Below are 27239 nucleotides of genomic sequence, written 5' to 3' on the forward strand. Positions count from 1 at the left end.
AGAAGTGACTTGCTTGGGCCAAGAAACATGAGCAAGGGACTTTAGACCGGTGGAAATCTTTCCTTTTGTCTGATGAGTCCAAATTTGCAATTTTTGGCTCCAACCGCCGTGTCTTTGTGAGACGCAGAGTAGGTGAACGGATGATCTCCGCATGTGTGGTTCCCACCGTGAAACATGGAAGAGGAGGTGTGATGGTGTGGTGGTGCTTTGCTGTTTACACATTCAGTGATTTATTTAGAATTCAAGGCACACCTAACCAGCATGGCTACCACAGCATTCTGCAGCGATATGACATCCCGTCTGGTTTGCGCTTAGTGGGACTTTCATTTGTTTTTCAACAGAACAATGACCCAAAACACACCTCCTGGCTGTGTAAGGGCTATTTGACCAAGATGGAGAGTGATGGTGCTGCATCAGATGCCTTGGCCTCCACAATCCCCCGACCTCAACCCAATTGAGATGGTTTGGGATGAGTTGAACCGCAGAGTGAAGGAAAAGCAGCCAACAAGTGCTCAGCATATGTGGGAACTCCTTCAAGACTGCTGGAAAAGCATTCCTCGTGACGTTGGTTGAGAGAATGCCAAGAGTGTGCAAAGCTGTCATTAAGGCAAAGGGTGGCTACTTTGAAGAATCTAAATTCTAAAATATATTTTGATTTGTTTAACACTTTTTTGGTTACTAAATGATTCCATATGTGTTATTTCATAGTTTTGATTTCTTCACTATTATTCTACAATGTAGAAAATAGTAAAAGTAAAGAAAAACCCTTGAATGAGTAGGTGTATCCAAACTTTTGACTGGTACTATATATATATATATATATATATAGAACATTTTAATTATTTATTTTATTTATTTTTTACAAAATAATATATGGGGGATTGGAAATGATGCAGACAATTACACTCATAGAAGCCACAATCTGCAATATTAAAGTTGATATACCACTTTATGTATATATTCCATGTATGGAATATATATATATTTACAGTGGGGAGAACAAGTATTTGAAACACTGCCAATTTTGCAGGTTTTCCTACTTACAAAGCATGTAGAGGTCTGTAATTTTTATCATAGGTACACTTCAACTGTGAGAGACGGAATTTAAAACAAAAATCCAGAAAATCACATTGTATGATTTTTAAGTAATTAATTTGCATTTTATTGCAAATTGGGGTTGTACTATTATATGGTATTTAGACACATTCACACAATGATGTAAAATGTAACTTATTTACATCAAGTTTGCCAGTACAACTAAGATTAGGCCCTAGAAAAAAAGTCAAATACACACTTTTGACTGCTAAAAGTATTTTATATAAAATGTATAAACTTTGGCTACTCTGTTTTTACAAATCTAGAGTCTAATCTGAGTCTTGTGTGAAAATACAACAATAACTAGAGAAGTACATATCCTGAAGAAAATGTGGTATGCATGCTAGCTTGTGAATGATCGATTGATTGGTAGGAGAGGATATGCTGAACATGTTTTGGTTTGGTGTCTCTAGCTTGAACGGATACAAGAGTTACTGTTGGTTGGTTATTTTAAGCCAATGTATGGAAATGTATACAGCTAAAGTTGTAAAAATGATTTAATAATTTGAAGTAAGGATCGCCTGAACATGTGAAAGTTGCTTGGTGTCTATAGTGTGAATGTTTCAAGAGTTACTGTTGGTGAGTTATTTTATGCTAATTTATGCACATGAATGGAATTATAGTTCATACAAGTTCATACAAGAATTTTAATTTAGGATTGCCTGAACATGAGAAAGTTAGTTTGATGTCTCTAGCTTGAACGGTTCAAGAGTCACTGTTGTTGAGTTATTTTATGCAAAAATATGCAACTGTAAATAGTTATAATACATTTTCTAACATTATAGAATTGGATATTAGGACAGCCTGAACATGTGAACGTTGGTTTGGTGTCTCTAATTTGAACGGTTTAAGAGTTACTGTTGGTTGGTTATTTTATCTTAATTTATACACATTCACATCGTAATAATTGATAAAGATCTTAAATCATTTGAAGTTTAGGATGCCCTGAATGTTTTACAGTTGGTCTTATAGCTTAAATGGCCTAGGAGGAAGACCATTTTAAATAGCCACCACTGTATTACTGTGGTTCTAATTCGAACCCAGGTTATTTATGTAAATGTTAAATGCTTATAGTTTAAAAAGTATAAAAGGCTATGGAGCTTTTATTAACATTTAAAACGGTTATAGTTCAAAAAGTATAAATGATCAACATTTGAAAACCAATCCATTTAAGTTGGGTCAGTTTGAACATCTCGACGTTGGTTTGGCGTTGATAGCTTAAATGGTGTAAGAGGAGATTAGTGTCACATTTAGATTTTTTTACCATTCAAGTCTATGTACCATTTTCCCCCGTTGAAATGCATTGGGAGATCATTTAAACATTGTTACAGTTAAAAAATGATAAATGCTATAAAAAATATTTTCTCAACAATCTAAGTTGGAGTTTTCTGCACATCTGGAAGTTGGTTTCGTGTTAATAGCTTAAATCATTTACGGGCTATAGAGCAAGCCGAAGAAATTAAACAATAATAATAATGAGTATGTAAGAAATCTAGAGTTGTACATTATTTTGGATGCATAATTCATTATTGTCATCAACTATACCAATCAAAATACATTTTTACTGATACAAATTACATGTGATTAGATACATGGGGAATGTTCCACAGGTCAATAATCAAGAAAGAGAAGAGGCAAGAATATTTAGAATTCGACCTGAAAAATATATTTTTTTGTAAATACAAAACAAAATACTTTATGGGTTGAAGCAAAACTTCCTCGGCATGTAGATAACCAAGCATTAGCACATTGAATAACAGCTTTCTAAGTTATTCCTAATTGTATAACTAGTGTTAGTGTTACTTTGTTACCTGGTCCCTCCTACATACAATGTTCAACAATTGCTCTTTATCTTACTCTTAAATCTTTTTTTGTTGTTGTAGATTTCTGAAAGGTATTTTGAAATATTAGCTGGATCAAAATAGGACAAACCTAAATGCCATGCTCCTTCTTATCTGTTTATGCATTGGTGTAAGTCTATGTAAATGACTTTTGACCAAAACAATTTCTCTATCATGTAATGTATAATATATTCTATTTTTCTATGTGCAAGATGAAAAATCAATGTATTTCAATACAAACAAATAGTACTTTTAGTTTTTAAAAACTTTACAGAAGTGACAGACAACAAATATCCATGGGAAACAGCTGCGGGGTGTGGGGGGGTGGGGGTCTCACAAAGGACAGAATGCAGCCCTCTGCTCACGCAGTTATAAATAACATTGCTTCTTTGTGTGGTGGTGCGCTTGGTGCTCTGATTGATCGACTTATACAGTAGTCCCGGACCCTTTTGCCCCTCAAGAGGTTGTGATTGGTCAAGGGCTAGCCTGTCTGAGCGCAAACCAGATCCGATGAGCAACAAGAACGACGACAGCTGAAATCAACAGAGTAGAAAGACGGCGGTCCCACAGAGACTTGCACAGTTCAGTCATTCCTTTGAAGGGTGCCTTCGGACAAAACCGTTTGCTGTTCACGCTCAGCGTCGAAAAACTTAGAGGTAAATATCGTGTGAACTTTTCAAGGTAATTTACAAACAAATAGTCCATGTGATCTACAGTGTTGTCAAGTTGCACAGAATTGCATGGAGCTATTTTCCTTAGTTGTTTGTGGTTACTGACAATAACACTCATTATACTTTCTACAGCAGGGTTGGGGAGTAACTGATTACATGTACTTTTGGAAAAACTAGATGATTTCTTCATGGATCCTTTTAAATTCAGAAAGGATGTTTGCTAAACAATAGATTATGACACTTTCAGTTTTCTCAGTTACATTCAATTCAGCATTGAAAAAAAGGTGCAAGTTTAAAGTGCCAATCAGCAGTTGAAACAATAACAAACTGACTCCCTGTGCCTGTTTTGGTAAAAAGCTGAGGGATGGTGCTGGAGAAATGTAACTACTCTCAACTTCATAGACAGAGCTATGAATTGACTCATTCCAATTGGCTCATTCATCCCGCCCTCCTCTCCCCTGTAATTATTACGTAGGTCGTTGCTGTAAATGAGAATGTGTTCTCAGTCAACTTACCTGGTAAAATAAGAACAAATATATACAAATAAATGAATGCAAAGGCTGACCATCCATGATATCAAAATTATTGTTTTAGTTTTGTGTTTAGGCCATACAGTGTTTGTTTCCATGTACTTTTACTTACAAACATTGGAGTAAAACAATTCAATATTTCGGGTTCTTAAGGAATACGACAGTTGAACTTAGTTCATGAGGCATTTATAAGATATATTCTTCAAGAATCAATGGGTACATATCATTAACTCACAAGTCCAAAAATGGATGAACCAACTGCAGATTGCCCTTTTAAGGCCTAGATTCAATCCGTTCAAGCGTTTTAAGGGCGATAGCCGACAACCGCATAGCTGATGTTTTGGCAGTATCGGAGGTAGAATAGAGCTCGGCTACCTGATCCGAGCCCGACGGGCCCTGACATTATACATTGGGTTAGGGCGGGGTAGGGCCTGTTTTTCCATCAATAACTAGGGTACGGGCAGGCCTCAGGTATCACTAAATTGATCACAAAAATGTTGAAGTTGAGCCATTTGCTCGTGCTCTGCTGCACAGTACAGTCATATCTGGGTAATATCATAACATTGCATCAGATGTGCTCCAATCTCATCAAATATAAAACAGGAGAGATTATTTGACAGAAAATAATAATGTTCCTTGAGTTTTGTCAGAGTTTAGAGTGATGAAAAGTAGCTAACAGCTAACTGCTCGCTCATGTCTTTTCATTGAGCAGAGCAACCCAAGAAGAGCAATTACCATGGTTACTCAGACTCAGAGCCACAATAAACAGAGCAAGCTGTGCGCAAGGAGCGACTGACAGACAGAGAGAAGCAGCTAATAGATTTACTAAGGAGGCAGTTATTTTGGGTTTCGGGCAGGGCCGGCCTTAAATTTGGCAGAAGCAATCGATCCTGGGTAGGGTAGGGCCTGAGCTTCGGTAGGGCTCGGGCTTAAAATTCATGCCTGTGCAGTGCTCTGAGTTGGAGCTATCAAATCGGTGATCAACTGCTCTTGTGATCATCACGAAGCCACAGCCCTCCCACTTGATAGAAATTCAGAACGAGAAAGTGTGGGCTATATAAAAAATAATGACTCTCAAATTGAAAATCATTAAACAAAATACTGAGGATTTCTATCAGCCTAATCGATGTGTAGATTATGTCTCACATTCCAGTTTTCAAACTTGTAAACAAGGCTGAATGGGTTTCTCTTAATGTGGGAAGGTAAAGGGGATACCGAGTCAGTTGTCTTCTGCATTTAACCCAACCTCTCTGAATCAAAAAAAAGTGTTAAACAAAACAAAATATATTTTAGAATTTAGATTCTTCAAAGTAGCCACCCTTTGCCTTGATAACAGCTTTGCACACTCTTGGCATTCTCTCAACCAGCTTCAGCTGGAATGCTTTTCCAACAGTCTTGAAGGAGATCCCACATATGCTGAGCACTTGTTGGCTGGTTTTCCTTCACTCTGTGGTCCGACTCATCCCAAACTATCTCAATTGGGTTGAGGTTGGGGGATTGTAGAAGCCAGGTCATCTGATGCAGCACTCCATCCCTCTTCTTCTTGGTAAAATAGCCCTTACACAGCCTGGAGGTGTTTTGGGTCATTGTCCTGTTGAAAAACAAATGATAGTCCCACTAAGCCCAAACCAGATGGGATGACATATTGCTGCAGAACGCTGTGGTTGCCATTCTGGTCAACTGTGCCTTGAATTCTAAATAAATCACAGACAGTGTTACCATCAATGCACCCCCTCACCATAACACCTCCTCCTCCATGCTTTACGGTGGGAACCACACATGCGGAGATCATCCGTTCACCCACACCGCGTCTCACAAAGACACAGCGGTTGGAACCAGAAATCTCCAATTTGGACTCCAGACGAAAGGACAAATTTCCACCGGTCTAATGTCCATTGCTCGTGTTTCTTGGCCCAAGCAAGTCTCTTCTTCTAATTGGTGTCCTTTCTTAGTGGTTTCTTTGCCGCAATTAGACCATGAAGGCCTGATTCACACAGTCTCCTCTGAACCATTGATGTTGAGATGTGTCTGTTACTTGAAATCCGCGAAGCATTTATTTTGGCTGGTAATTAATTAACTTATCCTCTGCAGCAGAGGCTCAATCAGAAATCAACTTTACATTTCTATCGCACAATCTCTAGTGCTTCAGTGATAAAGAATGAATAGAGTCTTGAACTCATGAGGCATTAAAATTAGGGGTCGTTCCAGGAAATGAGTGCCTTTTTGTTTCCCTTTGATATTTTATGTAGAAATTGTGTCATAAGTTCCGGACTTGTCTCCGTGCTGCTGTGCTGTTTGATGCTACTTGGCTACCTGCCAAACTTTACAGATTGAATTTAAATCTGTATTTAACACATTTATGAACACTTAGTTTTTCCCTTGCTCAACTTTTTTCATTCAACTATTTCACCCCGGATGCTTTTTCTGGACATGTTTGTACAGGACCTCCACCAGCCGAAAAAAGCTAAATAGTAACATTAACACTACGCCATCTAATTGCAGTCGCTGTAATCATAATATACAGGATAACTATCGCCTTATGGTGAGGATAGCCGTGTTGAAAGCCCAGCTTCAAATGCAATCATTAGGCAAGGGTCATTTAAGTGCAGGAAAGGATAAAACAGCTTGTTATCTGAAAAAGTACAGATATTACTTTAAATACCCCACACACAGTCCCCGCAGCCGGACAATTTTCTCAAGGCTTCTTGAAAGAAATGCTGTCGGCATGCTCAGCCGACAGAAACGTTCAACCGCCGAAGCCTCCCACCATTAGCTCTGACAAATGGAAAACCCTAGTCATTGGCGACTCCATTACCCGCAATATTAGACTTTAAAAAAGTCATCCAGCTATCATACACTGTTTACCAGGGGGCAGGGCTACCGACGTTAAGGCTAATCTGAAGATGGTGCTGGCTAAGGCTAAAACTGGCGAGTGTAGAGAGTATAGGGATATTGTTATCCATGTCGGCACCAACGATGCTAGGATGAAACAGTCAGAGGTCACCAAGCGCAACATAGCTTCAGCGTTTAAATTGGATTAAAAAATATATGTCAGCTTCAAGTAACTGTCTCTGGCCTCCTCCCAGTTAAGGGGGGTGATGAGCTCTACAGCAGAGTCTCAATGTTTTCTGCCCCTCCCAAAATATAGAATTTATAGATCATTTTTCTGGGGCTCACCCACAAACAGGAAAAAGCCTGGCCTGCTGAGGAGTGACGGACTCCATTTTAGCTGGAGGAGTGCTCTCATTTTATCTATCAACATAGACAGGGCTCAAACTCCTCTAGCTCCACAATGAGATAGGGTGCCAGGTTAGCACAGTCAGTTTAGTCAGCTCACCTATCCCCATTGAAACCGTTTCTGTGCCTCGATCTAGGTTGAGCAAAACTAAACATGGCGGTGTTCTCCTTAGAAATCTCACTGGAATAAAGACCTCCTCCATTCCTGTCATTATTGAAAGCGATTGTGATCTCTCACATCTCAAAATAGGACTAATTCATGTTAGATCCCTCACTTCCAAGGCAGTCATAGTCAATGAACTAATCACTGATCATAATCTTGATGTGATTGGCCTGACTGAAACATAGCTCAAGTCTGATGAATTTACTGTGTTAAATGAGGCCTCTCCTCCTGGTTACACTATTGACCATATCCCCTGCGTATCCCGTAAAGGCGGAGGTGTTGCTAACATTTAAGACAGAACATTTCCATGTACCCCCCCAAAAGATGACTGCGTTTTCGTATTTTTAGCTTTTAGTCATGAAATATATGCAGCCTACTCAATCACTTTTTATAGCTACTGTTTACAGGCCTTCTGGGCCATATACAGTTTTCCTCACTGAGTTCCCTGAATTCCTGTCAGACCCTGTTGTCATGGCAGATAATATAAAACATTTTGGTGACTTTAATGTCCACATGGAAAAGTCCAGAGACCCACTCCAAAAGCTTTCGGAGCCATCATCGACTCAGTAGGGTTTGTCCAACATGTCTCTGGACCTACTCATTGCCACAGTCAACCTGGATCTAGTTTTGTTCCATGGAATAAATATTGTGGATCTAAATGTTTTTCCTCATAATCCTGGACTATCGGACCCCACTCTTATTACGTTTGGAATCACAACAAATAATCTGCTCAGACCCCAACCAAGGATCAACTAAAGCTGTGCTATAAATTCTCGGACACCCAAAAGATTCCTAGATGCCCTTCCAGACTCCCTCCACCTACCCAAGGATGTCAGAGTACAAAAATTGGTTAACCACCTAACTGAGGATGTAAATTGAACCTTGTGTAATACCCTAGATGCACCCCTAAAAACAAAAATAATTGACACAAGAAATTGGCTCCCTGGTCTACAGAAAATACCCGAGCCCTGAAGCAATCATCCAGAAAATTGGAACGGAAATGGCGATCCACCAAACTGGAAGTCTTCCGTCTAGCTTGGAAAGACAGTCCCGTGCAGTATCGAAGAGCCCTCACTGCTGCTCGATCATCCTATTTTTCCAACCTAATTGAGGAGACCAAGAATATAACATTTCTTTTTGATACTGTCGCAAAGCTAACTAAAAACCAGGATTCCCCAAGAGAGGATGCCTTTCAATTCAGCAGTGATTAATTTATGAACTTCTTCGATGAAAATATCATGATCATTAGAAAGCAAATTACGGACTCCTCTTTGAATCTGCGTATTTCTCCAAAACTCAGGTGTCCTGAGTCTGTACAGAACTGCCACGACCTAGGATCAATGGAGACACAATTTTTTTTTTTTATCCTGTATCTCTAAACACATTCATGAAAATAGTTATGGCCTCTAAACGTTCAAGCTGCATTCGGGACCCTATTCCAACTAAACCACTGAAAGAGCTACTTCCTGTAATAAATGGCTCCCTATCCACGGGATGTGTACCAAACTCACTAAAAGTGACAGTAATAAAGCCTCTCTTGAAATAGTCAAACCAAATGTACAAATCTTTCGGCCTATATTTAATCTCCCATTCCCTCTCAAACATTTTTGAAAAAGCTGTTACGCAGCAACTCACAGCCTGACCTGAAGACAAATGTATGCGTAACACTTCAGTCTGGTATTAGACCCCATCATAGCACTGAGACTGCACTCGTGAAGGCGGTAAAGGACCTTTTAATGGCGTCAGACCAGGGGTCTGCATCTTTGCTCGTGCTCCTAGACCTTAGTGCTGCTTTTGACACCATCGATCACCACATTATTTTGGAGAGATTGGAAACCCTTATTGGTCTACATGGACAAGTTCTTGCCTGGTTTGGATCTTATCTGTTGAAAAGATATCAGTTTGTCTCTGTGGATGGTTTGTCCTCTGACAAATCAATTGTAAGTTTTGACGCTCCTGAAGGCTCTGTTTTTGGACCAATATTGTTTTCACTATATATTATACCTCTTGGTGACGTCATTCGGAAACACAATGTCAACTTTCACTGCTATTCGAATAACACACAGCTGTACATTTCGATGAAACATGGTGAAGACCCCAAATTGCCTACCCCGGAAGCCTGTGTTTCAGACATAAGGAAGTGTATGGCGGCAAAATTTTACTTTTAAACTCGTACAAAACAGAGATGCTAGTTCTAGGTCCCAAGAAACAAAGAGATCTTCTGTTGAACCTGACAATTAATATTGATGGTTGAACAGTCATCTCAAATAAAACTGTGAAAGCCTCAGCGTTACTCTGGACCCTAATCTCTCTTTTGACGAAAATATCAAGAATATTTCAAGGACAGCTTTTTTCTATCTTCATAACAATAATCACAAACTAAACTAACATAAAAGCTAATCCATGCTTTTGTCACGGCTCAGAGGTGAGCCGACAAGGCAGAGACAGCAAGGGCGGTTCATCTCTCCAGTGCCTTGCCGTTCACCTTCGCACCCCTGGGCCAGATTACACTCAGTCATCCGACCTACTGGCTATGGAACCCTGACCTGTTCACCGGACGTGCTACAGTACCTTGTCCCGGACCTTCTGTTTCTGACTCTCTCTCTTCCGCACCTGCTGTCTCAACCTCTGAATGACCCTGCTGGTCGTCTATGAACGTTTGAACATCTTGAAGAACAATCTGGCCTTAATGGCCATGTACTATCTCCACCCGGCACAGACAGAAAAGGACTGGCCACCCCTCAGAGTCTGATTCCTCTCTAGGTTTCTTCCTAGGTTCCTGCCTTTCTATGGAGTTTTTCCTTGACACCGTGATTCTACGTCTGCATTACTTGCTGTTTGGGGTTTTAGGCTGTTTTTTTGTGTAGCACTTTGTGGCATCTGCTGATGTAAAAAGGGCTTTATAAATACTTTTGAATGATTGGTTTTAAAAGCCTTTTATATTAAATTAAGTGCCCTTTAATGTGACTCACCACCTGGATTCTGTCTTATGTAGCAACATTTGAATTTCTGTTTTTACATTGGATAAAAGTAGAGAGAGGTACAAAATTGTATTTTATACACTACATTTGAGGAAACAATGGGAAAGTAATTCTGCTTTTAAAGTTGATCAACTTGTAAACTAACTTTTGAAAAAATCGCCTTTCAATGTTTTGGTACTACCATTGGAGAGCCCTTCTTTGTCTACACCCATTCAGCATTGTTCACACCCTCTTAAGCCTTAGCCCCACCTATCTCTTTAAGGGTTGATCCAAGCATTCTGTACTAACTTGCCAGCTACTTCCAGACATCTAAGAGAGAGAGAACACCTCACTGAACATTACTCGTCCTGCTGTTATGTTTTCCAGAGCGTTGATGACTGCAGCTATGCTGTCAGATTGTCCGTTAGTAAATTCAGAGCGGTTTGCTTTCAGAGCGCACACTGGACGCTCTGGCCAATAAGTAGGGTTGTTCCGAAAGCTCTGACCTCACAACGACAGACAAGCACCCAAGTTAACTGGCTAACATTGGCTAGCTACTTCCAGACACATAATGAGAGAACACCCCACTCTGACCATTTTACTCCCGCTAGCAGAGCTGGTTAGGCCGTTTTCATGTTATCCAGAGCGTTGCTGACTGTAACTGTGCTGCTGGCAACAATTGAATTACGCTTTGTTGCCGACGGTTACTGACACCGGACATATTCAACGGGCGTTGAGCGTAAAAAATGGTATCAGTTATTCTGCGCTCTGGCACACTAAGACGAGAGTCTTTTGTTGAGAAATATAGCTAGATAACTAGCGAGGTAAACAATGAATCCAGCCAGCCAGCTAACGTTAGCTAGTTAGCTAGTTAGCTAACAGTACACTAACTTGAAATGCAAATACTTTGTCAAAATTAGAGTGGTCTTTTGTTAAGACAGGTAACTAGTTAGCTAAACAATGGACCATAATCACAACTCATGGCGTTACTACCCTGCATGAATCTGCAGGTAGCTAACCAACCAGGTTCTATGGCTATAACTAGTCCACAAATGTGTCTGAGATACGAAGAATAAGATCATACACATAACGTTAGCTAGCGACCCAGCCAGCTAACGTTAGCTAGCTAACAGTACACTTGAAATGAACCCACTTGCTGTCAAAATTAGAAACGTGCAATATCTGAAAATGTAGCTAGCTAGACTATCTTACCAGTATACATCATGTTTGGATGCATCTCCTGTCTGATGCATGCATAGTTTCCCTTAGTTTGACGACATAATCCAAACTGGTGTTTTCCCCATCTCCTTAGCTTTCATACTTGAATTCCACTGATTTCAAAACTCGGTCCTCCAGAAAGTGGAGAGCATACACATAACGTTAGCTAGCTAACAGTACACTTTCACTTGACATTAGGTTTATGCAGTTTAACGATGCGATACATTTGAAAAAAAAGCCGCGTTTAACACGATTACCTAGCCATACTGACAAGCTCCAATAGACAGATGCGTGCTATATGGCAGACCAATCCAAACTCTTCTCTCGGCATGTCCAGCCCACTCAATATCTCAGCCAATCATGGCTAGCGGGAAGTTTGCTCACTTTTTCTGTGGCTAAACCAACTAGGCTCGTATTTAACAATTGTATCTGTATTTACAGATGGCATACAAGTTTGATATTAAGGCACATGAAAGTTTACTTGTTCAAGAAGACATTTCTGCCAAAAAATGCATTTAGATCTTTTTTTTAAATTCACGTTCAAATAGCTCTCCTGTGAAGTCATGACTTGCGACATAACGCCTAGTTTCCTGAACCGGGTCACTAATATAGACCACATGGAAAATTCAATAAATACATTTTTGAAATGAATAAAGACTTGCTAAAAGTGCAAAATTCTGATTTTGACATGTCCCTTTTGTGGATCCTCTTTGACTTCTAGGAAGATTTCAACCCACTTAACCACAACATTTATCCACATTTTCACCATAATTGTTAACCCGTAGTTATTTTGTTGCTTTGACAAAGTATTTTCTGAGGATTTGTATTTATTTCAGTTGATTATGGATTAATTTTAAGGTTAAAAGAAAACCTGTTCCTCATTTTAAGGTCAACCCTGTTGCATGAACTGAACTCTCTTTAAAAAAATATATTCTAAAGAAACAACGAACATCTAATAGTGAAACTATAGTGTAAAAGCTAGTGAGCAGTTTCTACTCTTTTTGGCCATTTTCTAGTGTTTTGTTGTGGAAAACTGAGCTGGTCGAGCAGGTCAACCCTGTTACCTATAGATAGATAGACAGGCTAGAATTTTTTTAACAATTACATTTTTGGGGTGAAACTTGCGTTCAATTGCCCCTTCTTGTTGGAGACAACAAGCTTCCATCCCCCTGTCACAAGGGGATTTATGGATATCATATTACAATTAAGTGAAATAAAACCAAGTTACACTTCTCAAAAGGCTCCAAAAGGTGCAATTACCTATTCTACAACAATCAATGGGTAGACCTATGTATAATTCATTTACATTTCCAAAAAATGTATGTATCAATTGCAGACTGGCCCTTTAATTATCTAAACGATTAAAGTAAGTGTTCAACCTAATACAGAACTGTCTACTTTCCTGTCTGTCCCCTGGTTCCTATAGAACTCGGTGGTCCAATCCACTCTCTCATACTGTCTCAGTGGCTGCTTGATAGGGAGGGTGTGATGAGGACTGGCTGGCCCCTCCTTGCTGCAGGGCTGTACTCAGTGCTGTCCCATGTGGTTCTGGTCCGAGGCTGTCTGGACTCCTGTAAGGAATGCTCAGGGCTTCAGAATGATCTGTGTCTGGAATGCAGAACAGGCTGGACCCTCCATGACAACACATGTGTAGGTAAGCGGGACTGTGTGTGTGTGTGTGTGTGTGTGTGTGTGTGTGTGTGTGTGTGTAGAGAGAGAGAGATATATATTATGTGTGTGTGTGTGTCTCAGATAAATTAAGAGATGCATCAACATCTAATATCTTTCTAAATGTTGATATTTGTGTTTATAATGTAAAATGCTTCAATGTACAATCTTACTGTGCTGTACTTTATACAAAACCTGTTCTGTTGCTATAATATCTGTTGCTGTTGTGTTCCAGACATAGATGAGTGTGGCACAGAGCTGGGCCAGTGTCCCCCCAACACCTACTGCTTCAACACAGAGGGCAACTATCAGTGCAAAGGTCAGTGCTGCTACCAGGGTTCAGAGGTCAGTGCTGCTACCAGAGCTCACTTCTTCCTCTTCAACAGCCAATCAGAAGTTGATTGACTGTCGGTCGGAGGCCGAGCAGTTGGTCGGCCTCCGACCGCAAGGCACTACAGAGGGTAGTGCGAACGGCTAGTACATCACTGGGCCAAGCTTACTGCCATCCAGGACCTCTATACCAGGCAGTGTCAGAGGAAGGCCCTAAAAATTGTCAAAGACTCCAGCCACCCTAGTCATACACTGTTCTCTCTGCTACCGCACGGGAAGCGGTTCCGAAGCGCCAAGTCTAGGTCCAAGAGGCTTCTAAACAGCTTCTACCCCCAAGCCATAAGACTCCTGAACATCTAGTCAAATGGCTACCCAGAAAATGTGCAGTGCCCCTCCTCCCCCTCACCCCCTCTTTACACCACTGCTACTCTCTGTTGTCATCTGTGCATAATCACTTTAATAACTATACCTACATGCACATACTACCTCAAATAACCGTTGCCTCCGCACATTGACTCTGTATCGGTACCCCCCTGTATATAGTCTCGCTATTGTTATTTTTTATCTCTTATTCTTATCTGTATTTTTTTTAAACTGCATTGTTGGTTAGGGGCTCGTAAGTAAGCATCTCACTGTAAGGTCTACACCTGTTGTATTCGGCGCATGTGACTAATACAATTTGATTTGATTTGATTTTAAACACTCTATGGGGCGAATCCTAACTTCCCCTTAAGTAAACTTTTTTGTTTCCCAATTATACAATTTTTAAAAAAGGTGAAAGTTTGTCATAAGACTATCAAGAGCTTCATTGTATAGATAAGAGTTGTCTTGAATACCACAGAGATCCTATTCAATTTAATGTGTAATTCTATGTTCAATACAATTTCATTCAGAATCCATAAGATTTCTCCAGGTTGCTGTATACAATTATATGATGATCTCTGAAACAGAATCTCCTCTCCCATTAGTGTGAACTGTGTATGGGTGTTATGGGTTGTGGTCTTCCACCAGGCTGTGACCAGGCCTGTGTAGGCTGTATGGGTGCTGGGCCAGCTCGCTGCAGGAAGTGTGCTGCTGGCTACAGACTAACCGGAGCCAAGTGTTTAGGTAAGTGGCGTATTTTGTGTATGAGAATGTGTACAGTATGTATAAGGATGAGTGTGTGTGTGTGGGTGTGTGTGTGTGTTTGTCTGTCTGGATGTTTGTCAGTCTGTCTGATTCTTAGTCCAGAAGTATCTTACTCTCACTCACTCCCTACTCCCTCCCTCAGATATAGATGAATGCAGTGAGCGGGTTCTGGCGTGTTCAGGGCTAGATGAGATCTGTACCAATTTGGATGGTTCTTTCCTCTGTGACTGTGCTGAAGGCTTCACACGCAAAAACAACGTCTGTGTGCAGAAAAAGCTACCCAGAGGTAAGTGTTCTAACCACACGTGCTCACACCACGCACTGACGCGCGCATGCACAACCACACACAAACACACACACACACACACACACACACACACACACACACACACACACACACACACACACACACACACACACACACACACACACACATCCCCCCATCTCTTTCCCACTCTCCTTCTAGCTGTATTTATTTTATTTATTTATTTTTGAGATTTTAAAACATACATTGAACACCGAAGAGAAGCCGCCCCGAACACCAGCAGAGATAAAATTAAAATTGATATTTTGTCAACAATTTACACAACATACTCTGTAACGTCAAAGCGGAAGAAACATTAGAAAATTCGTAAAAACAAAAATATGACAAGTAAAACACAAATATATCTTCATTAGATAAGTACTGTATTCACAGCCCTGAGTCAATACTTGGTAGAAGCACCTTTGACAGCGATTGCAGCTGTGAGTATTTCTGGCTAAGTCTCTAAAGCCGGTTGTACACTACACAACATTCAAAATCCGAACATCGCTATACCTCTCACATTAAACAGCCATCTTTCCTGTAGTTTGTTTTGTCTTGCCAACGTAGTGGTGCGCACACTAAACAATGTGGCACAGAACGGGGTCACACACTAGAAGATTCTTCACTTGGTTTAGAGGATTGTCGATACAACGCCGTCTCGCAAAAAACAATGATGTGGTTAGATGTAACGTACTGTAGACAGACATTCACGCTTGCCGTACAGAGTTGAAATGTCTCGCCAACATTTTGAATTGAATAACATCGCTTGTGAACTTCAGAGCTGTAACGATTTGACTTTGATTAAAGGCAAGTACAAACGAATATTAGTAGTAAACATCGCTCCTTCTCGAGAGTCTACACATTCTGGGTGATGCGAAACAACATCAAAATTCACTGGATTCTTCTCTGGCAAGCTCTCATTGGTTATTGCTCATCCCCATTCTAAAACTTTTCGTTGCACATCTCACACGACAAGAGCACTGCAGATTTTATGCCGATAATAAATCGGGAAGTCTGGGACTGCTCAAAGACAAGATCGGTAGCCTTCAGAATGCATATCTGACCCACTCACGTTAAACGAGCCTCAGTGACGGCTGCGCGCCCAAGTAGACATTGACATGGGGATTTTGTCTTCGATCTCAAAAACTTGTCTGGGCCAGCTGAATCGGGTCCAACATCGTGTAGTGTGCGTGCACCTGGCTTGAGCTTTCCACACCTGGATTGTGCAACATTTGCCCATTTATTATTTTCAAAATCTTTCAAGCTTTGTCAAATTGGTTGTTGATCATTGCTAGACAACCAACAGATGAGAAAGTATGAATTTGCTTATAGAAATGAAAATATCAACAAAAATAATGTATTTATACCGGTAAATGTGTGCTTTCCTGTTGATAATTAGATTTCCCTGGGGCACAGACATCGACTCTAGGGGGTTAAAGATAAATATTTTTGCTTAGAGTATTATTATACTGTTGTTTGATTGACTGTCTTTCCAAATCTCCCAACAGTTGTATTTGTAGGGTTAATTTTAAATTAATGTTGTGATTTTTCAGCCAATCCTTAATTTATAACCAGGAACAAGCTATCTGTGGGCAATACCAGAATAAATGGTCTGATGATTCTGTCTCTTAACAGCAAAACCTGCAGAGCTAATATGGTTGTATGCCGCATATATGTTCGTAGCAAGAATTTTGTACAGTACTTTAAATTGAAAAACTTAAAGCGTTGAATCAGCTCATACACCTTGTACCCTGGAATCGGTACATCAAACATTTCTTCCCAGCTATTTTGCATTCTGCATGGCACAGCTGTCAACATTTTGGTCCTCAAATGAAACTGGTATATTTTTCTATTTTTGCAAATGTTTTTCACCAGTTTTGGTCCTTTATATAGGGCAGACAGACCAGTTCCCTACTTCTTCCCCCTTCTACTTGCCTTCTCCATTTCTGCGGTAGTGCTGCAATCAATTGGTCGTAACTTTGGATTGAGCAAACCTTCTCATATATTTCCAAAAGCTGCAGTTGTGACAACTCTACCATTCCTATTCATAATATCATAAATATAATACCCTCTAATATTTTTTTTCCATAAAGAATTTTTTTAAAATCAATGAGTATATTTGAGTTTAACTATAATATTTGTTATAATGTACTTTGAACAAGGTTTAATTTTCAGTTAACCGAAAATGAGAAGTAGGGTGGCAGGTAGCCTAGTGATTAGAGCATTGGGCCAGTAACCGAAAGGTTGTTAGATCAAATCCCCTTGCTGACAAGGTAAAAATCTGTCGTTCTGCCCCTGAACAAGGCGGTTAACCCAATGTTCCTTGGCCGTCATTGTAAATAAGAATTTGTTCTTAACTGACTTGCCTAGTTAAATGAAGGTTAAATAAAAATAAAATAAAAAGTAGCTGTATTTAGGCAAAAATAAAAATTTGGAACAAGATATGATCCTTATGAATCTACTGGAGAACAAGTTTGGGTTTAAGTGAGAGGTTTAGTGCTTTCATATTTAATAATTGCAGCCTCTCAAACTGATATTCAGTATAGAAATAGGCATGTTTAATCTTGTCTGGCTTAGTGTTCCAGAAATATGTTTTGCTCATATGATTTGATAAAACAAATCACCTGGAGCAGGCAACTCCATAACTAAGTAAGTAAACTGTGATATAAGTTTATCAGTGTAGTTTCTAAGTCATTGCAGGATCTTGTCTATTTTTGTTAACTTTCTATTGAAAAGTATTGTTGAAAATTAATTTATTTCTCTCTCTCTCTCTCCCTCCCTGTAGGTGTTGGTGAGAAGGGTCTGTTTGAGGATGTCCAGGATGAAGAGGTGGAGGTTCTCCAGCAGATGTTCTTTGGGGTGCTGCTCTGTGCTTTGGCCACCCTGGCTGCTAAAGGAGACATGGTCTTCACCTCCATCTTCATGGGTGGAGTGGCGGCCATGGCTGGATACTGGCTCATAGACAGGGGAGACCGCGTATTGGACAGCTTTCTGAAGGGACGCTAGAGCTACACTGCTGTCAAGGACTTATTACCATAACCTGTTGGTGGGTATATATGTATATGTATATAGGAAATGTTGAATTGACATTAACACCAATAAGACACTAGCCTGGGTGCCAGTTTGTTTATGCTCTCTTGCCAACTCCTCATGAAGTTGTGTAAACATGGCAATTGCTTAAGGAGTTGGCAAGAGAGTAGAAACAGACTGGCACCCGGGCTAAACAGACTGTTACATATGAATAAATAAATAATGATCCCTGAGACAAACTGTCATTTTAAAAGCTTAAATAATAAACATTGCTGTGTGCACCTTGTCTTTAACACTATCATGCTCTCAATGTCAACAAAGATTATAGAAAGGACGCTTGATCTCATAAAACGGTGTTAAACAAAACATTTAAATAAAATGTGTCTGTGTGTGTGTGTGTATATACACTGAGTGTACAAAACATTATGAACACCTGTTCTTTCCATGACAGACTGACCAGGTAAATTCAGGTGAAAGCTATGATCCCTTATTGATGTCACTTGTTAAATCCACTTCAAGCATTGTAGATGAAGGGAAGGAGACAGATTAAAGAGGGATTTTTAAGCCTTGAGACAATTGAGACATTGATTGTGCATGTGTGCCACTCAGAGGGTGTATGGGAAAGACAAAATATGTAAGTGCCTTTGAATGGGGTATGGTAGTAGGTGCCAGGCGCACCGGTTTGTGTCAATAACTCCAACGCTGCTGGGTTTTTCATGCTCAACAGTTTCCCGTGTGTATCAAGAATGGTCAACCACCCAAAGGACATCCAGCCAAATTGACACTGTGGGAAACCTTGGAGTCAGCATCCCTGTGGAATGCTTTCAACACCTTGTAGAGTCCATGCCCCTAACGCTAGTTAGTAATTTACTTCAAAATGGGGGAGGGTGTTCTTAATGTTTTGTACAGTCAAAGTATGTATGTACACTATGCATATTAAGTTATCAATTTCAAAAGAAAAATGACCGAAGTCTCAAAGATGCATTAAATGTTAAAATACAATGTGTGTATGTGTGTGTGTGTGTGTGTGTGCGTGCGTGTTTGTAGGTATGCACAGTGATTTAGCAAACTGTCAAAGAAAAGTCTTCATTACTCTGGTCCACCCTCCTGCTTCTCTTTGGAACTCCTTCAAGACTGTTGGAAAAGCATTCCTCATGAAGTTGGTTGAGAGAATGCCAAGAGTGCGCAAAGCTGTCATCAAGGCAAAGTGTGGCTACTTTGAAGAATCTCAAATATAAAATATATTTTGATTTGTTTAACACTTTTTTGGTTACTACATGATTCTATATGCGTTATTTCATAGTTTTGATGTCTTCACTATTATTCTACAATGTAGAAAATAGTAAAAATAAAGAAAAGACCTGGAATGAGTAGGTGTGTCCAAACTTTTGACTGGTACTGAACTTGTCTGGCTGTAGGTCTGTACAACATAAAAGTATAAGAAGGTTGTGGTAAGAACATCTCATCATGGACAATACAGAACTAAAGGTTGATACAATCTGCATCATATTCACAAGGGGAATTCTTACCTCTGAGAATTGGTTTTCTCTGAAAAACAAATTAGGCCGTATTATTATATTGAAATAGCCTACCTTATACAATATGACCAAAATTAGTTGATAGATATTGCCTAACCTATACAATATCACCAAAAGGAGTTGATAGATTAAGCCCTGTCAACGGCACTAACATTAATATGACAAAGGAAAATGTTTGCAAATGATTTGTTATGCAGAATCAAAAGTACTCACCTGTCCTCCAGCAAAGACAGACAGATGTCAATCCCATCAGGAACACGCCCACTTCAGAAGCCACACCCACTGCTGCCTGCCATAATTGGGCCACTGTTTGGTGACATGATGACATCAGGAGAGGTTATTAGCTTTAAATCCCAATGTAAATATTTAAAATGGTAGACAGGTGTTAGAATACCACATTATTAGTCTTGGTAAATGTTTCCGTTTTCATATATGTGAGGAAAGACAGCTAGTCAGCTAAGCGTTTTACATTTAATTAATTTAGCAGATGTTCTTATCCAGAGTGACTTACATCAGTTAATTCATCTTGAGATAGCTAGGTGAGACAACAACATGTCACAATCGTAGTCAGTTCCCTCAACTAAGTAGTTATCAGCAAAGTTAGTGCTAGTAGGAAAAGGAAAGTGTATTTTTGCCGTGGGATTAATAAAAAGGATACTTAACCAAAACAATTTTTTGAGAGTTTGCGTTCACAACACTGTCTGTGGAGCTCTGACCTCCAGTGTGTACATTTGTGGTGAAAAAAAGAAATATATATACAAAACCTAATAAGATAAAGGTAGTCTATTTGTTTCAGTTTTGCTAACTAAAGATGACCAACACACCTGATGTAGGAGAAGAAACATTATGAGACGAAAAATGTATGTTTGTTTCATATCTAAGAAGTGTACTACCAATATAGAGGGAACGTACAAGCAGCTATGAATAGGTTAATGAGTAAACCACAGTCAAACCTGGTGCAAGGAAATCATTCTAATTATACAAAAATATAGTATCTAAATGGGTTGATTTAATTCGTCAAGTATCACCTTTTTTTGTAATGAAGCAAATTTCTAATGATAAAAAACATACAAAAACCTGGAGAACATAAAGCAATTCTATTTGTTTCGGTTCTATCTGCTAACTAGGCAAAGATGACTAACACACCTGATGTAGGATTCAGTGCTGTACTGGGGGTCAAAGGAGAGGTCAAACCTGGTGAGAAGAGATCTCATATTACACAAGAAAGTCCTTAATTAAGCAGAAAGAGAGAAGTACAGTACACATGACCTACAATTTAGATGGACTAAAAGTACACAAATCTGGACTGAAATTACAAGCAACTGTGAATAGATCTATTAGTAAACCGGTCAGAGCTTTAGTGAATTAATGTGAACAGAAAAATGTCAACTGTAAACTAAGTTACATTTAGTCGGTCTATTTGTAGTTGGTCTCTGTAATGTATCGACGTGACTCAGACTCTCGTGAATCATTCACTTGTACTTTATTCCTGGTCCACCAAGAATAGCCTCCCTCCTTTCCTCACGTGACCCATAGTGCACCACTGGTATTGCACCACTAGATGTCGCTAATACACTACATCCCTCGTCTTCTTAGATGTTTGACTAACCATTATGATAACATTATGATCTCTAAACTGTAGATCTATGCATTATAACGTAACAAAACATTATCTAGTGCTCAAAATAAAGTATTTCTGGTACGAAGGTAGTTGATAACTTGTTTTGCTTTGGTTGCTGTAACAGAAGCATGTCACCTTGTTGGATTGTGCTTCCAGTTGCTCTCCTAGATCTGTCTGCGTTCTGTCAGCCCTTCTCCTTCCTTTCAGCATCAGCAAGCCCAATGGCGTTGTCGTGTGGTGCAGCTCCTGCCTGCATGTCGGCTGACAGCTCTGGCTGTTTGGTTCTAATTTGGAGGTTGAACAACAGTTCAGCTGGACTGCGGCCTGTGACTGAGTGTAGCGTACTCCTGTAGGCCATGAGAAACGTCTGTAGTTCTGTGCACCAATCCTTCCCTTCTGATTGAGTGGTGTGAGTTGCTTTGACAGGAGTCCTGTTGTGTCTTTCAACTTCGCCATTGGCCTGAGGCCAGTATGGAATGATGCGTAGGTGTCGGATCCCGTTTCCCTCCACAAATGCTCGGAAATCACTCGCTGTGAAAGAAGCACCATTATCCATCACAATAGACTCAGAATAGCCATGGACTGAAAAGGTCACCCTTTTGATTATATTGGCGGTGGTGATGCAGTTTAGGATACATCAACCCATCTTGAGTAGTAGTCTGATGTTACGAGGAGGTGTTCTCCTGTTGGAATGGCCCACACATGTCAATGGCTAGGAATTGCCATGGTTTAGCTGGTACTGTAGCTCTGTTCTGACTGTGTGGACCTACTTTGGTGGTGTGTCATTGACTTGACATGCTGGACAGGACTTCACGAGCAGTTCAACCTCTTTACCAATGTTTGGCCACCACACTTTTGTGCGCAGTCTCTGTTTTGTTTTTACTATCCCCTGATGCCTTTCGTGTGCTAACATCAAATTCAGATTCTGAGCTGCTCGTGGCATAATAATGTGGTTGCCTCGTTGAACTATCTGTCCAGCAATAGAGAGTTCTTCTTGAACACGTCGGTATGCAGTGTCATATGTGCTCTAATCACCCTGTCTGATGATTGTTGTTATAGTAGCTAGAACGAAATCCTTTGCTGACATTTCTTCCAGCTCTGGTGGGGTAAATGCATATGGCACTGCGTGTTTGGCTACGTAGTAGAAGTGGTCGTCCCCATAGCGTAGAGATGCCGGAGGGTTCAGAGTCATCGGTGACAGTGAGTCGGCTGCATTCTGAGGCCCAGGCTTGTATACAACCTTGAATCTGTAAGGCTGCATTCTCAGTGCCCATCTCTCGATCCTCGCTGATGGTTTGGATTTTGGAGAATAAACGGTCTCTAAAGGCTTGTGGTCGATTACCATTACAAAGTCTTTGCCATAGAGAAACACATGAAACTTCTTGCACGCCCAGACTATGGCGAGTGCCTCTCAGTCTGAGAATACTGTCGCTCTACATCTGTGAGAGCCTGGCTAGCGTAGTACACTGGCCTGTGTGAACCATCTTTTTGCTTCTGACTCAAGATAGTCCGTTCTTCCCAAACACAATGACATCATCTGAGATGTTGTGGACCCCCTCAATGCCTTGTAGGACTTGACGGATGATGTGCTGTTATGTCACTGGAGCAGAGGAGACACTGAACATTAGTCTCTTGTAGCGCCACAAACCTGTGTGAGTCATAAATGTGGTCAGGGAACGAGACTCAGGTTTCAGTTCGATCTGATGATATCCCCACTTTAGGTCCAGTTTTTAGAAGACCACGGCTCCTGACATGTCCTCCAGGATCTCATCGATGGTGGGGATGGGGTGTTGCTCCCGCACAACAGCTTCATTTCTTCTAATCATGTACACACAAACTCTGATGTCACCAGTTTTCTTGTGTACTACAACTAATGGGGACACCCATGCTGTAGGTCCATTCACTTTCTCAATAAAATCCATGTCCTCTAGCTCGTTCGTCTTCTCTTCAACCAGCTTTCTGACACTGAATGGTATTCTGCGTACCGGCTGTGCAACAGGTGTGGCTGTCTCATCTACATGAATTCCTAACAGGAAGTCTCAGATTTCCCAGCCCTGTGAAACCGTCGTTGTATTCCTCCTGAAGTGCAACTTTGAATGTCTGTGTGTCATCATCTCGGACTGAGTTTGTGTGCCTCTGGCCCTATGTGCAATATGCCAAGAGCAACTGAAGATATCTTTCCCAGTACAGACGTCTGTGCATCTTTCACGGCTAGAATGTCTGCAGTGACCGACTCGGAACTAACGACTGCTGTAATGTTGCCAGTGAACAGGCCCTCGACTGCTAATGGTGTTGAACCATATAGGTAGTCTCTTGGATGTTAGTTTCAGTTAAACTTGCATTTGGTCTGCAAATGACTGAATGGTGCTGTGCCCACAATATTACAACTAGCCCCAGAGTCAATTAACATGTTAACTGGCTGGACATTGATTAATAACTGCATTTAAGCATCATCAGTACTGCTGGTAAGTGTGAACACATGTTCATCATTGTCATTGTCTGTTTTGTCATTTTGTATAGCAGGTGTGTTTGTGACTTGATTTGCATTCAGTTTTGTCTTTGTCCTGCACGTTCTGGAGAAATGTCCGTCTTTGCCGTATTTGTTGCATCGTTTACCTTATGTGATGGAACATGCCTGTCCAGTATGGCCATCCTGAACACACGTAACAGCTTTGTCATCATTAGATGGCTTGCCTTTGTTGTATTGTTTTACTTTTTTCAATTTTGTTCCATTCCCATCCATCTGGGTTGTTTTCGTTAAATTTTCCCTATTGAATTATGTTTAGAGTGAGGTCCATCTGGCGCAGAACCCGTTAACGCAACACATTTCAGTGACACTTGTCAATCCCTTAAAAAAATCATCCTTGAAATCTCCATAATCACATGTGACAACCAACTGTTTCAGTCTGCTCACAAACATGTCCACTGATTCCCCCTGCGCTTGTTCAGCTTTCCTAAACAAATGTCTCTCGTAGGGAATGTTTTTCTTTTGTGGAGTGAAGCACTCTTTCCCCGTGTGTCACGTTCCTGACCTGTTTTATGTTATTTTTGTATGTGTTTAGTTGGTCAGGGCGTGAGTTGGGGTGGGCATTCTATGTTTTGTGTTTCTATGTTTAGGTCACTTGTAATTAGCCTTATATGGTTCTCAATCAGGGACAGGTGTTTGACGTTTTCCTCTGATTGAGAACCATATATAGGTTGGCTGTTCACACTGTTTGTTTGTGGGTGATTGTCTTCCGTGTCTGTGTAGGTTGCACCACACGGGACTGTTTCGGTTTGTTCGTTCGTTAGTTGTAGTCTGTACCTGTTTGTGCGTTCTTCATGTTATATGTAAGTTCTCATGTTTTAGGTCAGTCTACGTCGTTATTTGTTTTGTAGTTTATTCAAGTGTTTTTTCATGTTTTCGTCTTCGTCTTAATAAATCTATATGGATTCAACATACGCTGCGTTTTGGTCAAATCCCTACTCCTCCTCTTCGTCTGAAGAGGAGGAGGACACCCGTTACACCTTGTCATCTAAGGTGGTGAATATATCCTGTACATCCGAACCTCCCAAGCGCAATAAAAAAGCTAGTTTTAGTGCCGCATTTTTTACTCCTGAAGCAGTAATAAACAGTTTGAAACTATTAATACATTTCGCCCATTACAAACCAACACTGGCTGGGTCGGAATGCACACCAAAATAGAACTAACAGTCAAACCTGCTTGGAAGCAATACAAGACAAGTTAATTGTTTATCTGATTAAACAAGAATAAAGGTATTCATCAATTTGTTAGAAAACAACACAACTCAGTCAATAGAAAGATGACATGTTCATAATAGCATAATACCCCCAGGGGTATGCACAGTGCAGTGGGGGGTACGCCAAATAAAAATGTGTTTCACATTTTCAAACAGTCCATTTAGATTTTCCAACCGGGCTATACATTTGGGTGATGTTTTTTTCTCACCTGATTAGCCTTGTTTCGTTGGGGTTCACTTAAATTGGGAGTAGTGCCTTTTCTCAGCCACAATGTGTTATATGTGCAAAAGTACTATCTCACAACTCAATGAAACCTTCACTCTTGCACAGCCATTTAGAATTGAAACATGCCAAATTGAAAAATAAACCACGGGAGGTTTTGGAGCGAGAATTAAGAGGACTTTTGAGTAGTAAGACATGTACTGTATAAAAGCAACAGAAGGGGCTAGAAGCGTCTTATGTGGTGAGCTACCGAGTGGCTAGGACAGGCAAGCCCCATACTATTGTTGAGGACTTAATTCTTCCTGCTGCCGCAGATATGGCTGGGACAATGCTGGGGGGAAAAGGCCCAAAAAACTATACAGACAATGCCTTCATCAAACAACACTGTTTCACAACGCTTCAGTAAAATGGCAAGAGATGTTTTGAAACAATTACTGCTTCGCTTACAAGCCAGTAAATTCTATGCATTACAGCTGGATGAGTCAACAGACGTGGTGGGCCTGGCAAAGCTCCTGGTATATGTCTGTTACATTTATGGGGGGTCAATTAAGGAAGACATCCTCTTCTGCAAACCACTGGAAACCTGGACAACAGGAGAGGATATTTTTTAAGTACTGGACAGCTTTGTGAGATCAAATGGTTTTTGTTTTTGTATGTGTACTGATGGCGCAAAAGCCATGACATGGAGACATAGTTTACTGGTAACGCGAGTGGGAGCAGCTGCTCACGCCGCCACTTGGGTACACTGCAGCATCCACCGAGAGGCTCTTGCTGCCAATGAAATGCCTGACAACTTGAAAGACGTTTTGGGCACTACAGTGAAAATGGTTAACCTTGTTAAAGCAAGGCTCCTGAACTCTCATGTGTTTCTGCATTATGCAATGATATGAGCAGCGACCATGTAACGCTTTTACAGCATACAGAAGTGTGCTGGTTATCAAGGGCCAAGTATTGACACGTTTCTTTGAATTGAGAGACAAGCTTAAAGTCTTCTTTACAGACCATAATTTTCACTTGTCTGACCGCTTGCATGATGACGAGTTTCTCACACGACTGGCCTATCTGGGTGAGGTTTTTTCTCTACTGAAAGATCTGGATCTAGGATTACAGGGGCTCTCTGCAACTATATTCAATGTGCGGAAAAATATTGAGGCTATGATTAAGAAGTTGGAGCTCTTCCCTGTCTGCATTAAAAAGGATAACACAGGTCTTTCCATCATTGGATGCTTTTTTTGTGTGCAAGTGAACTCAAGCATACGGACAATGTCAAATGTAATATAGTGAAGCACCTGAGTTAGCTGGGTGTGCAGTTACGCAGGTACTTTCCCGAAACGGATGACACAAACAACTGGATTCGTTATCCCTTTCATGCCCTGCCTCCAGTCCACTTACCGATATCTGAACAAGAGAGCCTCATCGAAATTTCAACAAGCGGTTCTGTGAAAATTGAATTTAATCAGAACCGCTCAGAGTATCCTGCCTTGGCAAATCGCGCTGTTAAGGCACTGATGCCCTTTGCAACCACGCATTTATGTGAGAGTGGATTCTCGGCCCTCACTAACATGAAACTAAATACAGGCACAGACAGTGTGTGGAAAAATATTTTAGACTGAGACTCTCCAATACAACCCAACATTGCAGAGTTATGTGCATCCTGTCAAGCCTCGCCCTTCTCATTAACCTGTGGTGAGTTATTCACTATTTTTTATGAACAAATATGGTTTTATATGTAAGATGGCTAAATAAAGAGCAAAATTATTGATTATTATTATTATTATTTGTGCCCTGGGCCTATAAGAGCTCTTTGTGACTTCCACGAGCTGGTTTGTGACAAACTGACACTCATTCTTATGTTTAATAAATGTATCGTGTAATGTGTGTGCGTGGCAGGCTAAACATGGTGGGAAAAAACAACATTTGAGAGTGCGCTGACCCTGGTGC

The 27239-nt window shown here is 40.5% G+C and overlaps 1 protein-coding gene across 2 annotated transcripts; it reads left to right on the plus strand.

Moving 5' to 3' along the window:
* The first annotated feature begins 1067 nt into the window (after nt 1–1067).
* LOC120063706 (protein disulfide isomerase Creld1) lies at nt 1068–19529 on the plus strand. Of its 2 annotated transcripts, none has more exons than XM_039014010.1 (7): nt 1068–3617; nt 13142–13369; nt 13619–13702; nt 14725–14820; nt 14984–15127; nt 17931–18191; nt 19223–19529. In XM_039014010.1, the coding sequence occupies exons 2-6, from the start codon at nt 13204–13206 to the stop codon at nt 18149–18151; spliced, it is 711 nt and encodes a 236-aa protein (XP_038869938.1). In that variant the 5' UTR covers nt 1068–3617; nt 13142–13203; the 3' UTR covers nt 18152–18191; nt 19223–19529. The 2 variants fall into 2 exon arrangements, with proteins under 2 accessions (XP_038869938.1, XP_038869933.1); XM_039014005.1 differs by having other exon boundaries at nt 1068–3592.
* The last annotated feature ends 7710 nt before the right edge of the window (nt 19530–27239 follow it).

Source organism: Salvelinus namaycush, chromosome 2, assembly GCF_016432855.1.
Source record: "Salvelinus namaycush isolate Seneca chromosome 2, SaNama_1.0, whole genome shotgun sequence".
Lineage (NCBI taxonomy): Eukaryota > Metazoa > Chordata > Actinopteri > Salmoniformes > Salmonidae > Salvelinus > Salvelinus namaycush.